This window comes from Pezoporus flaviventris, unplaced genomic scaffold (assembly GCF_033815535.1).
Source record: "Pezoporus flaviventris isolate CSIRO_AGI_PZ_B2104156 unplaced genomic scaffold, CSIRO_AGI_Pfla_v1 ptg000007l, whole genome shotgun sequence".
Taxonomy (NCBI): domain Eukaryota; kingdom Metazoa; phylum Chordata; class Aves; order Psittaciformes; family Psittacidae; genus Pezoporus; species Pezoporus flaviventris.
Window position 1 is genome coordinate 42,417,403 of NW_026892555.1, and position 16,251 is coordinate 42,433,653.

Consider the following 16,251-nt stretch of genomic DNA (forward strand, 5'->3'; position numbering starts at 1 on the left):
AAAACTGCTCAGAGGTCAAGTACGCAAAATGAAAGTTATGCACATTTCTCAAAAGAATCTGGAGGGCATGTGGATAGGCAAGGGTTTCCTGGTTTTATTTTGGGGTTATAGTTGTTTTTTTTTTCAAATATATGTATATGTACACATACACAGAGTGCAAGCTTGTCTAAAGAGGTGATACTATAGATGGAAGAACTTACTCCCTGCAACAAATAGAATATCTTGACCTCTCAAGCAAATTAAGCATACAAAAGCGGTAATAATAAAAGGTGCACGTAAAACCAGCAGCAATATTATGTTTGGCTTTCCACTACTTCTGCAAGTTACTGTACATATATTACATCACTATTATAGAAATGGCACAGCCTCAGACACTTTCCACATTTTATTTACATTTTAAGACTAACTTTAATCTCAATCACATATCCATACATTTCCTTTGTTTCACTAAAACTTAAATGCATGGTTTATTAGAACAAAGACTGTAAACAAATATTTACCATGTCCGATACATGTAACACACAGGAGCTGCTTAACAGAAATTAATCCCCCCCATTTTATAAATACAGGTATCAAAACAATCCTGAACATACTTTGTGACACTACTAGTAGTCGGCACCCACACCCTTGCAAAATTAAACAGGATGAGCAACGGTATTCACTGTACCTGCTACTTTAAAACAAATTTAACTGCAGCTCTTTTACTAAGCAAGATGGATAAAGCATGCCATTTATATTTTGCCTTCTCAAGAGATTATTTTCAGAAACATATATTATTCCACAGCAACCTGACACTTTCTGTCATGCTTTCATCTTGTAAAACCTGAATTCCAATTTTAGGCTACTTCAGGCTTATGCTTAAATGCAGTGCCTCAGTAAGAGAAAAAAAATAATTGTGCTGCCTTTTTCTCCCATAGTGCCTGAAAACATATTGGGCATACATATATTATATATATTCTTACAAATGTCCAGGTCATGTATACCAGCTGAAATTCTTTTAATGTGTGGGTGTTTGCATTGTGAGATTTAATCAAGACATTAACATGAGTAGAAGGTTGTTGTTTTAAGACAGAAGTTTGAGAATCAGCTAAAATTAATTGTTGTAAGTTTGTCCCTCTGGAGGTTGTGGAAGCTTCATATTTTCTTTGGACATCATTAGACGTCTTAGCTCTTGAAGTACAACTTTAATGCTATAAGAATTTTGCCATTTTGCTAACACTGGTATGCTCCGTGCATCCACCTGGAAAAAGAAGAGAGAGTTGTAAGTTATGATGAAATGAAACATCTCTGCATAAATAACTGCTATTAACTTAATTGTTCTAAGAAAGGGCCTAAGCATTCCCTGACACTTTTTCTGTGGCATAAAGTCCCTGTGTTCATAATATAGTTTAAGGAAAACAATCATATACTTACACACAGATACAGATTCTGTAATAAAATCCATGCAGGTGGACCCTTCCATCTGCGCTGATACTAATATTAGTGAGAAGGAAAGGGGTGGGGGGAGAGGAAGACATCAGCCAACTTTTCACTGCAAAACTGGAGCCGTATCTTGTAAAATACATTAATTTGTTTCAAATTATCCCCCAAAAAAGAAAAAAGTAATCGCCTTCATTATGCCAATATATACACTTGGGTTTTCCTCAGTTCTTTAAAAGAACCTGTCACACAGGAGTCCATAGCATACCTTTCTAAAGGAAAACTTCTCTTGTTTTTCCCTTGCTACAAGTATCATCAGTGATTTATTTCATATCAATATTACATGATGCTTCTGATACATTAAGAGTCACTACATACACTAAGAAATGGCTTGAAATACTGGGATAACTGTTTCATAATGTTTGGACATATCTTAGTTCTTTGCATTCTTCTTACAGTAAGTCATCTTACGGAGCTGTGAAGATTACTGTACATCACTTACCAATTTGAATATGAACTGAAAGGAAAGGACATGGGACTTCTCCTATGCGTTTATAAAACCTGTGGGACAATTTACACAATTATATTATAACAGGGAGTTTTCCATAGAAAAATTAGCAACTGAAAGTCAGCTTGGGAACTGTTTTTGGCAGCAGGTAACTCCTGGCCACCCAGCCCCTGCAAGGAGGAACTTAAAAAGACAACGGGGGCTATAGCTGTACAACTGCAAAGAAGGCCCATGGGCAGGAATAGGGCTATTGCATGCTACTAAACTTCACTGGCAGAGTAGCACAAGCAGCCCACACAGCTATAAAAGTGCTGGAAACCACTGCTTTATGATTTAGTCAGCACAAAACAAGAAGTTTCTTATCCCATCTTATTTAGGGCAAACAAAGAAAAAACAACACTGGAACCAGAAACATGAACATTAACACAGATGGTTTATTTCTAGATTGTTTGAAGTGAGGCTGTCTATTTTCAGAACAACAAATGAGACTAAACCTTTTTGTAGGAGGAAACAGGCCAAGGTTTAACAACATGCTGACTTGGGCAGCAATACTAACCCAAGAGACTTCTGCTCCCTCTCACTAGGCACTTGTTCCTTTAACAGCCTTACTGTTTATCAGCTCAGGTGAACCATGAAATCTATGTGGATCTACTTTCTGACCTGAACTGATAGAACCCACCAAGTTCAAAACCCAAAACAGAAACAAGAACGCCTTGGAAAGAAGTCCCTTATCAGGATCTTTCATCCAATTCACATCTCAGCATTATAAGCATTTCTCTTCACACAAATAATGCTCTGCTCAGAGTTGGGAGCCCCTTTAAGTCAGTACAGTTGCCAAAGACTGCCTAACATCAAAGCACAGTACAAAAGGCAGTCAGATTATTTAATAATTACTGCAAACATTAATAAATTAGGAAGAAAAAAAAGCATCAGAAGAAAAGCTCCATTACGCAGCAAGATTGTGCCAGTTTAAAATACACGAGTGTATGAGCCAATACAGAAAGGTTTTGAAAGTAACACTAGTCATCATTCTAATTCCTGCACCACTACTACATTTTAAAAGGTATTTGGTTTAACGTGGTAGGTAAGAGGTAATGTCAGAAGAATAATCTTTGCAACTGGAAAACAGGTTCTCTTCTTAAAAAGCAGACTATTAGATAAAACCAGGAGTGAGTAAAAGGTAAATTCTGATAAAAGATCACCCACATTATCAAGAAGCAGCTTCAGTAATGCATCATTTAGCCTGAATCTTTGTTCTGAGGTACCAAGCTCTTAAAGAACTTTTCCTCTCCAATCCTTCTAGATAAGGTTAAAGAACACTCCAGCATTTCTATCCAACAAACTGGACCTAGCAAACTAAGGAAAACATTAATCCTTTTTGTAAGTTACAATAGTAAATATCACAGTACTCTCAAAATTGTCTTCCATATAGAAAATGCCAAGAGACATGTAGAGACAACCATTTTCTCTCATGGGATTCTACAGAAAGACGAAAAACTTCATGGTGGTTAAGGATCATGATAACAAAAGCTATAAGGCTTCAGTTCTTATGTTCACTTAGCATAGAGCTGCAGATGTTTAAGAGCTTATTTTCTCCCTCTTACACACAGAAACACTTATTAACATTTGCTACTACTTCTCTGCAGCTAACCTGACATCCTCTTCAATTTGGCAAAATGTGTGAGTACCCCCTGAATGCTTTGGTAAATGTTCTTTGGCAGACCAGTAGTTTAGAAAATTTCCATGTTAATCAATCACAATACTTTCTGCTAAAGTAGCTGAGATCACATGTGTCACTGACCGGCCTAAACAAAACAAAAAAATCAATGTCTCCCTGAAAAAAACAGGGGAGAAAGAAGCCACAGTAAACGACTATCAAGGACCAGGTAATGGTTGCAACAGAAGATTCCCAGCCAGGAAAGATGTGCACCTGGGGGTGGAAGCCCACATGATGATAAAATGGTTTAGAAGACCAACATCGGTAAGAAGAAAAAAGTAGTTTTAGACTTCAGTAGGTTTGAGAAAGAAAACTAACAGTTATCTGTTCAGACAAAGACTGCGTTAGTAAAAAAAACATCTGGAAAGGCAGTTGCTCTGGGACTCTTCCTTCTCAACTTTGCCTTTGCAGGCCCTTTTAAGTTTGGAGATCTACCTCATTTACAGCACACAGCAGTCAGTCACAAGTGCTGTTCAAACAATGCAATTCTACATATACCAGCTGTACTTGGATGTGAGACATGATCACTTAAAAGTAAGCTCCTCCAGCTTTTCTTTCTTAGATGGGAAATTTCAACAACAAACTCACAGACTGTAAACTCTGTTTTAAGTGTTACAAATGTTTTCTGACTACAGACTGCTGCAACACCACATTTTTGTTGCTGTTTATCTCAAGTCCCTTTTCTGCAAGTCACCAACTTTTTTCATGACATCTTGCAGCAGCAAAGATTTTGGCTCAGGTTCTGTTTTGTGTGCAGAATTTATCTCCAAGTTAGTGCACAATAAATTCACTTTCTGCAGAAAAATGACAAAATATTTGGAAGAATGACACAAACTGTGTTCAAATCACAAAAGCATCGGGTAAAATTAAAGTACACATTCTGGAAAAATGGGAGAAATTTCAAGGCCACATAAAACCCAATTAAGCTGAAAACTGCAGTCTGTAGACTATCTTATCCTGGGGGTGCACCATTGTAAATCCTTAACAACAGCAAGAGAAGCAACGTGTATAATTCTTATTTTTTTCTAAACAATTGAAATTATTTAATTTTACACAATGATGAAAAGTATTAAGTGTTTAGAACATTCCCAGTATCTTAACTTCAAGAAGTAGCAAACTGCTTAGCTTACAATAAGGATACTCAAGGCAATAGCTGAACAACAGTACACAGGTTTATAGCTGACAGAGTCTCAAGTCAGTTAAAAGAAACAAGTATTTCCAGCTGTGAATGGTATCTAAATGTACAGAAGTGACTGCAAATCCTGAAAGACAGACTAAAGAAGAGCCCTCATAAATACAAAAATCAGACATGCTCAAAAGACCACAGGAAAATGAACAGCGTGTCAGAATGCAACTTGTGTTTATCAATACAGGATACACAAGCCCCCAAAAGGAAAGACCCTGCAGCACTAAAAATGATAAAATACAGTTTCACAATACCAATGCCATTAGCACATAAAGGCATTTTGTCCAGCACTGTGTAAGTGCTTGGACGGGAGGTACTCTAATTCTGTATACACATTAACTCTATAGCCAAATTGAAGAGCAGAAAAACCACAAAAACTAACCTGCAGAAAAGGAAGACAATTTAACAGGGTGACTCAGGGCACCTAAGTAGTCTTTTGAGATAAAAAACTGCTAAGTAGCTCTCTCCTTTCCTGCACTAAATTTATCAAATAGTGACCTCTGGAATCCCTGACACATGCTGCTGATGGAAATGTTACTTACAAGCCAAACTGCACTCTCAGAATAATCAAAGAGTCAATAAACTTGCAAGCATGAGTATCAATAAATTCATTGCACATGTGCAATTTCCATGCAAAGCATAAAGGGACTTGTAAGTCAAGAAGACTGAGAACCACTGCCAAGAGGGCAGTGTAAGACCAGCTTCCTTAGGACCCCTTGTAACTCTAGCACATATCCATCTCCCCCCTCCACTATTTATACTCCAACTCAACAGAAATTATCACCCTCTAAACTGATACTGGGGACCCTGCTTTTCCTCAGGTGTTAACTAGCACACATCTCCTGTAAAGTGTACCTTAACAATGTTACAGATGTTTTGAGCAGTATGATAATATTGCTATGACATGATTTTGGCTGCTGTTTATCTCAGGACTCTCTTCTGCAAGCCACCAACCTTCTCATGACATCATAAGCAACGCAATCAAAAGCTGGCCATATGTCAAAAAACAGGGTTCATGCAGAAGCATGGGTAGTAAAGCTTGTCTGAGAATGGAACATTATCATTCATGCAAATAACGCAGCAAACCGCTTGTGATCTATTAAATGAAAGGCGAACAGAGAATGGGAGAGCAACTTGAAAGAAATAAGAAGGCATTAAAACAGGAAGCAGAAAAATTAACTATTCCAAAATGCTGAACGTGTCCCCAGTTTATCTGACAGATTCTAGTGAGCACAACAGTGCTCACTAAATAAGCTAAAATGCGAGACACCGGGACAATGGGCACATTAAAAATTACATAATAAGTGTGTTTAAAATTCAGTAGTTATGAAAACTGTTTTCATTAAATATATTATCTAGTCCCATTTGAAGCCATTTACAAAATAAGCTACGCCTCTGCATAGCAAAACCTTCATAAAACATTAGTTTACAGAACTGTTGGGGAAAAACTGAATGAAGGTTTTGCATGAGCTTATAATCTTATTAAAACCAAATTTTCCTGTAGCAATGACTGGATTTTAACACTGCTTTTAAAAACACCAAGTCGATTTCCTGTCACCCTGTTCCTCAGCAAACTGAGGGAGTGTACACTTCTCCAAACAGAAGACAAAGTCAACTGGCTTGGTAAACATAAGCCTACAAGGCTCTGTAGGTCTGAGGTTCTGCTTCTGGAAGCCAACACCTATGCTCTCAGACATGCATAGATGAAGCAGCAACAGCATACTTCTTTACTGATTCAGAATCATTTGACTCACCTCTAAGGATTACCTTAATTCAATTACTTTGTGTTCAGTAAAGACAAACGTACATTCAGACAAGTGTAATATATTACTGTATTTCCTGCTAATATACACATATACCACTGTAAATGCAAAACAGCTCATGCCTCTTCACTGAGCCATTTGGTACCTCAGACTTACTCACAGGATTTGCACCTCTCCTATGAGAACAGGCTGAGAGAGTTGGGGCTGTTCAGCCTGAAGAGAAGGCTCTAGAGAGACTTTAGAGCAGCTTCCAGTGCCTAAAGGGGGACTGACAATAAATCTGGAAAGCGACTTCTTGCAAGAGGATGTAGGGACAGGACAAGTGGGAATGGCTTTAAGCTGAAAGAGGGAAGAATTAGATTAAATATTAGGAAGAATTTCTTTATTGTGAGGGTAGTGAGACACTGGAACAGGCTGCCCAGAGACACTGTGGCTGCTCCATCCCTGGCAGGGTTCAAGGCCTGACTGGATGGGGCTTTAAGCAACCAGGTCTACTGGAACGTGTCCCTGCCCATGACAGGGGCGATAGAACTAAATGAGCTTTAAAGTCCCTTCCAACCCAAACCATTTTATGATTCCATGATTAAAGTACCTACTGAATAATGGCATAACAAACTTGCTTGAGCTGCTGCCATTGCTCATGTATGTGAACTCATCACACTGTAAGTGTGGAATCAATGAAAGTAACTTAATCACTTTTATTTTAAATAGCAATTTGCACTACCATCTGTATCAAAAGATTTTAATGCTGAAGCTCAAAGTCACCTTGGATTTGAACAAACCCAGTACAAAGAAAATAAGAGTTTAAATACACTGGTTCATTACAGATAAATTACTACATCCTGAGTGAGACTCATTATAAATAACCTCCATTTTTAACTAACAGAAACATCAGATAAAGTCTGTAATAATCTCGTTACGGTATGAACCTAATCCCCTTTTATGAGTGTATTACAAAGGAAATACCTACACACAACCATTCTTTTTCTGTTCAAAAATAAAATCTTCAGCTTCATTTAAAAGAAACTGGTTTAATACTACAAATAATGTTTGTCCCACTGATAAGCCACTAAGAACCACTAATATACTGTAAATAAAGATGTGAAATAGCAGTCAACCTATTTTTTTTAATCAATGACAGTACTTATACTGTAAAATTTAAATATGAAAGCTCTGTCCAACAAGCATATTCCTCATTTGGGTTTTTCACAGAATATATAACACAGATCAGTAACATGGTTGATCTTACCATTTCAACTTACCATTCCATTGGAATTATTTATTCCATTCATATTAATTTTAGTTACAAATCTAACTGTAGGAGGTGCTTCTGGATATTTAGGTCCACACTCTACTTTCAGACTGTATATTCTGTTTTCATAGTTTGTCTAGAAAGCAAAAAGACAGACTAATGCATCTTACTGAAAGCTGAATAAATATTAAAAAACCCATAAACAAAATAAAACAAAGACAAGAGGAATATAGATTAAGAAATATGAAATAATTATAAATCTGTTAATATTATGTACCAACTGATGGTCTTGGATTACTGATTGATATTTCACTGGTTTAGTTATACTGATTACTTGATGGGTATGTATAAGCTACATTACTTATTGACTATACCATACAAAAGTTTGAGTATAATACAATTCTTTTTTCAATTCACATTAACTCTTCCCTTTCCCAGCCACCTGCATTCCCAAAACAACTTTGGGACAGAGTGAGCTGAAAGAAATTCAATAATCTTTAGGAAAATTACTGCCTTACCCTGTAAAAAAAGTATGTAACACTGCAAAGAACTGGAAATGGAGAAAGACAAAGATATTAATAACCCAAAAGTTAAGACACAACCAAGAACAAGATGAAAATAGTATTTGCAAAAAACATGTTCTGGAAGTAGTTAACACTCCAGAAGGTATCTAAGACTTCCATAGCTGAGGACTGCTCGGTTTATTAAACAATTTATGAACTTTGGACAGTGAAGTGATAACTAGTTTGCAGAGATGTCACCCCAGAGTGACCATGGAAGAGATCATTCTAAATACAAATACATTGTGAGAAAGTCCAATTAGAAATTAATACAGTTCTATCTTCTTTTAATCTTTTCAAGCAGGCCATGCACAATAAAAAGTATCAGTGGCTTTGCTAGTCATTGCTTCTCTGTTCCAAAGAGAAGATAAACCCAGTTTCCACACCTTTCAACTGGCACAACAGATACAGCTAATGCAAACCAACAGTAGTAATACGCCTGTAACTTTCCAGAAGCACTATTTCTACGCTGTTCTGCATCGGCCAGCTGTCATTTCTCCAAGTAGAAGTATCGACCACACAGTCAAGTTAGTCCACTCTGTGGTCAGTTTAAAAGGCAGAGTGGAAATCAGACTACTGAAGCACTCTGTGTCCTACAGTTTCAAGGAGCCACACAGACTGAGCAGCAAATGGGTCAGAAAGAAACAAGGCAACACAGGACATCCTTTATTAGAAAAATGGTTTTCTACTATCCTTTCCCATTAAAGGCTGAAGGCTCAGTATAAGTAATCTTGTCCTGCTACAGGTAACATAACTGCTACTACAACAAGAAAACACAGTAACAAAAATTCTCATTACTCACTCAGATAAAACCATTCACTTGCACACAGAAGGATGCTGTCAGTTACAGTAGAAATAGGCCAAAATGTAAATACACTGCTCACAACTCTGAAAAATCCTAAGGAATAGCACTCCTCCTCACTCCCTTCCTTCCTACCTGTGTGTCTCCTCAATTTTGCTCAGTTTTTCAAGTCACTGTTTTACTGCCAGCCAACCCTCCCAGGCCAATTCCCCCCAAAAATCATTTCTGGGGTATAAGGAAGAGGGGTGGGTATTAAAGATTTTTCCTTTAATCCAAAACAAATCTTCCCTTCCTCCCTCCACACTGGTTCAATGAAGCAAAAACACTAAACAAAGCCTTGGGTGGCATGGTTTAGTGTGAGGTGTCCCTGCCCATGGCAGGGGGGGCTTGAGTTAGATGATCTTAAGGTCCTTTCCCAACCCTATTATATGATTCTATGCAAGAGAAAAAAAATTATAGGGAACCTTCAAACAGCTCTAAAGAAGCCACGTATGTAAAGAACTTCATGCTGTGGACAGCATTAGCGACTTCCTCTGTGTTCTCCCTAACTGCACGCTGCCTATATAACTCAGCCAATTCCAAAACCACACACCTTCTACAAACCCTGAAACTGGATATGCAATTCTTCTCAAGGTGCCATTACTGGCTTTGGAGCTGGTGGCCTTAACTTTATACAATGATTGCACACTGCAACACATTTTATTAGCAGACTGCAAGTCTCTGAAATGACCCAAAATATTACTTGCATGCACTCTTTCATAAAAAGCAAATAAAATGACAGCAATATAAATAGGCTAGAATTAAAAGTATCCCAGCTTGGTTGAGGTTTTTTAAAAATGTATGGGATGCTACATGATGATCACACCCTTCAAAGACATATTAGGCATCTGCCTTAGGCTGAACCAAAAACAAGTCACAGGCAGTTCTAAAGGCTCTTTGGAAAGTCAAGGAGACACTACCTGGGTCACATTTGAAAATCCTTTTCAAACCCCCACAAAGCATTACACTTACATTTGAAACTGGTTCTCTCTCAAATGCACCCAAATTTTAGGAGCTCAGCACAATTATGCAGATGTTCAAAACAGTCTGCTGCCAGCTGCAACTCTGACTTCCACAAGGAGCTTGAATTACACTGAATCTAGAACTCTTACTGTGAAAAACATTATCTGAGGCTAAGATCTGATCTCGGTTCTTGTCTTGGATAGTTCTTTCAATATGCCTTGCAGCACTGAAGGACATACAGCACAGAAACCTCAAATTAGCAGTGAAAGACATAAGCTAATTTTGAGCTACTTGAAATATACTCATTTAAAATTCTCACTTAAACCATGATCTTTTGTATCACATATTGTAACTTATGAGAAAGTGTATACAAAAGTCAAGTGTACATTCATCTCTGATGAGGCTGATACTCAAGCCACAAGAGATGATCACTTCTCTTGCAGGTTTTACCAGTCTAGGTAACATCCTACAGAACTTAAAAGGTCAGAAGGGAATGAACTTTGTGTACATATTTCATCTCATTAGAGGCAATTAAAAACTGCTCGGTCTTTAGGCATGATTCAACTGAAATGCAAAAACTGCTAGACTGAAAGACTATTGAATAAAACTTGTTAAAGTTCAAAATATATTGCCAGTTTACTACAGAACTGAAACCACTAGGCACACAGGAGAAACTGGAAAGACAGTTACCCTGTTTACTGTACTATTATTGTACACTTACATTAAATAATGGTAGAAACACAGACTGAATATATTCTTAACTCAGTAAGAAGTCTCAAATCACAAATGGTTCATACAGACAGCTGCAGAAACATGTACCATGGGAGGCTAGACTGAAAACACTAACACGTCAGGAAGTGATGAATTCTAACATGAATATACAGTGTTTCTACAACTTCTTACATTGAATTTTAACTGATTTCTTTACACTGTATAAAAAGTGACTTTTTTTTTTTTCATTTTGTATTGCCTACAAACTTAAAACCATTTTGATTCATGACACTCACCCTCGGTGGCCCAATAATCATTCCTGTCCATCTGGTGAGTGTCATATCTTCATCATCTTCAAGGCCCCAGCTTACTGTACCATCACCTACTCCTTTCTGCCCTTCTTCAAGTTCTTCCAACAAGCGAAAATTACGAGGTACTTTAACTATAGAAAAGGGAAGAAGGTAATTAATACTGCTCACATTAAGGAAAAAGTAAGCCATTTCAATGCTTTTATATGTTATGCACTAGCAAATGTTAAATATACTTTCAAAGCAGAACAAATACTTCTTGCTAATTTATGTACCACTCAAATTGTTTTGAGGCAACTAATCACTCCACCAGAAGCTCGTTACTACCAAGTGACAGCAATACAAACTATAAAAAAGAAAACAAGAAAGCTCTCCTTAGTTTGCGATGGCTAAATTCCAATTCTTTTTCCTAAGCTCAGTGCTGTTTAAAGTCAGTACATTTCAAAGTCAATACACTGTCTGTCAAGTTCTCAACTAAAATCCACATAAAATTGATATAGCAAATTGCCTCCAAAAGTGAAGAATGCAACATTTAGCACAAATTATCTTAATAAATGTAAACTGTAAGAGAAATATTGGAAAATTTTCACTTGATTTCACTTGATTTAAAAAAAAACTTTAATATATGAAAACAAATTAAAAATCAAGTCTTTTCAAACTAGAGATTATTATTCCCACTTAACAGAGAAAAAAAAAGGCACAGAAACACTGATTGAGCTGTAAAAAGAGATAATGACATATTCACAACAGAATATGAAGATGCACTGCCTCTAATGAGAGTCAAGTAATACTCACTTACTGAACTTTAATTATTGGATTTTGATTATTATACAGGAAAACAGACAGATATTGATAGGTATTAAGCAAGTGGATGCTTAACTGCTTTGTAGCACAGAAGCTAAAATGGTATTTCAGCACTGATGAGGGGAACAAAGCTAATCAACACTTGTACATGCCATCACGGTATGTGTTTATTTTCAAATAAAATACGCACAATGATGTAGTAACAATATCACAATACAATAAAACTTCCACCTTCTTATAGCTGCTTAGAGTTACAGTGTTTTCCATTACTTTTACTAGAGATTCTTTCTCATACAGGTAATCTAGAAAACTAAAACTCTAAGACTGGGTACATACAAAGTTGTTAGCAAGGAATACACACTATGCAAGTTTGAAAATGACACGGGGTTAGACTGTCAAAGAAAAATGTTTTTCTTAACAGTTACTTAGCCACTGAGATTTCATTCATAGTCACCTGGGTATTACATTACCCTAGTCTGCATTCCAAGCTGTCTCTATGCAAAAAAATTAAGTCCAATATTATACAATATGATTATTTAGTGAATAGATACGCATATAGACCAGCATAGATAAACATACCCTTCAGCAACTACACAGATATCTTGTGTAACTATGGTTTCTCTTATCTGTGCTAAAACTATTCATTTTTTTTTTTAATAACACAGACAAGGGAGGGGCTCCTAAAAATTACAGAAGCAAGTGCCTCGAAGTTCTCCATACTCGCAGAGAAAAGCATTGAGTATAGAATTAGGACAGACACCACAAGGAAATTAAATCAGTCATTTATGGTCTCACCTCCCTTCTGGCTTTGGTACTGCAACTCATCTGAGCCCATAATGAGCTACTTCAGCTTGCTAACTGAGCAGAAAATTACACATTTTGGTTAGTCTCCTGACAGCTTAACAAACCAGCCCAGCTCACAGGGAGATCTGACAAGTATTAGCATGAAAGCACAACCATGGCAGCAAAAATTCAGACAACTTCAATATAAAAATACAGTGTTTCTGTGGAGTGAAACTACTCAGGAAGCTTATCTTCACAGGTTAAGAGTTCACATATGACTGACTGAAAGTATTAGCACAGTACACAAACGAGCAGGTAACTTCTCAATACTTCAGAATAGATCCTTCTGAAAAAATTCATTGAAATTCATTTGCCCATTCGTCTAGTCCCATCCTGACTTGTTATTAACATTATATCTGTATATCTACGTATCTATGTATACCAGGAAAAGGGTAATGCTTATCTTTAAAACAAACAAAAATTTAAACCAGCAGGATAAACTTCTGCTAAATGTTGTTTTGCATTATATGACTGAGTAGCTTCTCACTGGTACCTGGAGCCTTAAACAAAATAAACCCACAAGCAACTCCCACCCCCAAAACCCCATGTATTTTGGCATCCAAACATTATGCTTACAGCCACAGTTGCTCACCACCTACCAACTGATACCCAGCCCAGCCTGAGCAGTGATCTCGGCCTTCTGGGTAACTCCCACCAGTTTATATACTGCACATAATGTGTTGTGGTATGGAATATCCTTTTGGCTAGTTTTGGTCAGGTGTCCAGTCTCTGCTCCCTCCCAGCTTCTCATGCCCCTTCTCACTGGCAGAGCATGAGACTGAAAAGCCTTTGATCAGAGTAAGCAGTGCTCAGTAACAACTAAAACATACGTGTCTTACCAGCACTGCCCTCAGACTAAAGCCAAAACACAGCACTGCACCAGCTACTAGGAAGAAAATTAGTTCTATCCCAGGTGAAACCAGGACAAAACCAAACCAAAAAAAAAAAAATAAAACAAACCAAACCCTTATCTTTATAATTTCAGTCTTAGAAGCTATCAGCAAAATGAACTGGAATTAAACACTCGTGCTGTCCTGAATGCCCACTTGGGCACATTACTGCACTCCACATTTTTGCTTTGATCGTGCCATAACCTTTACATAATACCTATCTAACTAGCTCGAAGAATGGAATACATTACAACATTGCACCTTCTTTCCAGTAAAACAATAGCAAGCACTTCTATGTAGAAGATCTGGTAACAGTGGTCTCGCTCTTCTGGAAATTAAGTCTGCTTCTAGTATAAGGTAAAGAAATCTTGTCCTTCTCACTATTTCATGTATTCCAGAATGCACAGTCTAAATTGTGTGTTAATGGTGTATACACAACTTGCAGTTTTGTCTTTAATCCAGGCAACAAAATTCATCAAATATTTGCTAAAAACTCAGAAATATTCCTCAACAGAATCTGAGAAAGAATTAGTATTTCATTCACAGAATTTGGACAATGAAACAACATCCTTCTGTTTCAGTTTGCAGCTCATAAGCAACAGGAGATAACAGAAACCACCACCACTCTTCAGCTGACTACCAGACCTCAAGTGTACCTTCTGGAACAGGTAGTGGCAATTAAAAAGAGAAAAGCCTCTAGCTTTTCACCACCATGGGTCTGACAAATATTGTTCTATCTGGTTCCACTTGCTGATGAGACCACTAACCAGCTTCAGATAAGTGCAGACAAGTTGTTTTTACTGCTTGTAGCAGGCACCCCCCAGCTAATACCTCACTCTTTCAAATGAATTAAAGCAGTCATTTGATTTTATCATTGGCAGAGCCATAGGAATGGCAAGCTCCACTCCACAGGCTGCAACTAACTGCTAGGTACAACACTGCATCCACCACAGCTATTCGCAAGGATGGACTAAGGCTCTCCATGTGAAAGTACAGAAAGTATAGCTGGGTTCATCCAGATACAAACAAAAACAAAAACAAAAAAAAACAAAACAAACAAACAAAAAATAAAAAGAAACAAACCACAACAAACCACAAACCAAACAAACAACAAAAACAAACAAAAAAAATGCAACCTGGCCCCAACCTCTTTTAAATTTATCTGCAAAGCTTACTTCACTATGAATTTTACTGACAAATACCTACTTGATCCCCCAAAACCATACACAGGAACTGTCAAACAGCGTTCACTAATTTTTCACAAAAAGCTGAAGTAAACGTATTTTACTTAAACGAACAGCACTTACTCATGCTTACATATAGTATTAGTTTTTAATTTGGGAGTTTAATTATTAAACTGGACTACAGAAGCTGGTACCTATTAGAAATACACAAAATTAACAGTGAATTTAATACCTTGGAACAATAAGAAAAGAATAAAAGCAGAATCAGCAAAGACTTAAATTGATCAGGAGGGTTTACTTTCATACACATGGAGCTACTTCAGACATCACATTCTAAACCACTGAATTAACAGAAACAAGCAGTACACTGTCCCACAGGACACATTAGAAATTACAGTTATGCTTTTATCCAGAATCTGCGTAACTTGAAAAAACATTAGAGAAAGAAAAAGAAATCTTCAGTATCCTTTAGCAGGACCAACAACTTTCACTGAAGCAATAAAGGGGAACTGCCCGGATGGACCTGCTCTTGCTAGTACATCAAGACACAGTTCCACAGTTGGCAATGCCAGATCACCCACTAGTAGAGAGATTCCATCAGCACCAAGACACAACTGCACTTACGTCAAATTTAACAGAGCACACTGATTATACTAAATCACATTTTTAAACAATTCACATGGACACAATCCTTCAATTGAGTCCAAGCTCCCCACACATCAAACAATTATTTGCACTCTAACAGGAAAGAGTGGGATAACCTATGTTCTTCTACCTGCCAATTATAAAAAGGAGCCATAACCCTAATTTTTCATAGATTGGCTCAGACCCTGAAGTGTGAGGCTTTCTGTTATATTATAAAAATAGTTTCAGACAACTGTCTATTACAATATCCATACCAACATACCAACATTCAGTTTCTCTTAAAATCTTTCTTAGCTCTTGGCTTGAATCATTCCTGAAAGTTATACCCATACAAGGAGCCCCATACTGCCAGCACAAACCCCAACACAGCCATGAAAACAAATCTTACTATGGACCCAACAACAAATTATATCAGTAAATTATACGTTAACACAGCTAAGATACTGTCAGGGATGCTATTCTTCCTGATTGAGATAGCTATGTCAGGAAAAGTCTGCAGTATAAACTACCAGGAACGTATGACTTACCTTTTGCCCACTTACTTCTGGCTAACAGAAACTGAAGAAATATCAATAGCTTGGTGTGGTGGTTTACTCCCAGTCAGCACTAAGAAACTTAACCATATACCAGCCAAACCCACAACACTTGGTAACAAAA

General features: G+C 37.2%; 1 protein-coding gene across 4 annotated transcripts in view; it reads right to left on the reverse strand.

Annotated features, from left to right (window-relative positions):
• Positions 1 to 372: 372 nt before the first annotated feature.
• UBE2V2 (ubiquitin conjugating enzyme E2 V2) overlaps positions 373 to 16,251 on the reverse strand; it is a 39,895-nt gene continuing 24,016 nt past the window's right edge. For 3 of the 4 annotated variants that reach the window (XM_061448518.1, XM_061448517.1, XM_061448519.1), the window contains exons 2-4: positions 11,217 to 11,362; positions 7,856 to 7,981; positions 373 to 1,240 (exon numbers count right to left, since the gene is read on the reverse strand). In XM_061448518.1, coding sequence (XP_061304502.1) covers positions 1,094 to 1,240; positions 7,856 to 7,981; positions 11,217 to 11,362 — 419 coding nt within the window. In that variant the 3' untranslated portion in view covers positions 373 to 1,093. Of the gene's footprint in view, positions 1,241 to 7,842; positions 7,982 to 11,216; positions 11,363 to 16,251 lie in introns of all 4 variants that reach the window. The other variant, XM_061448520.1, reaches the window with a different exon arrangement.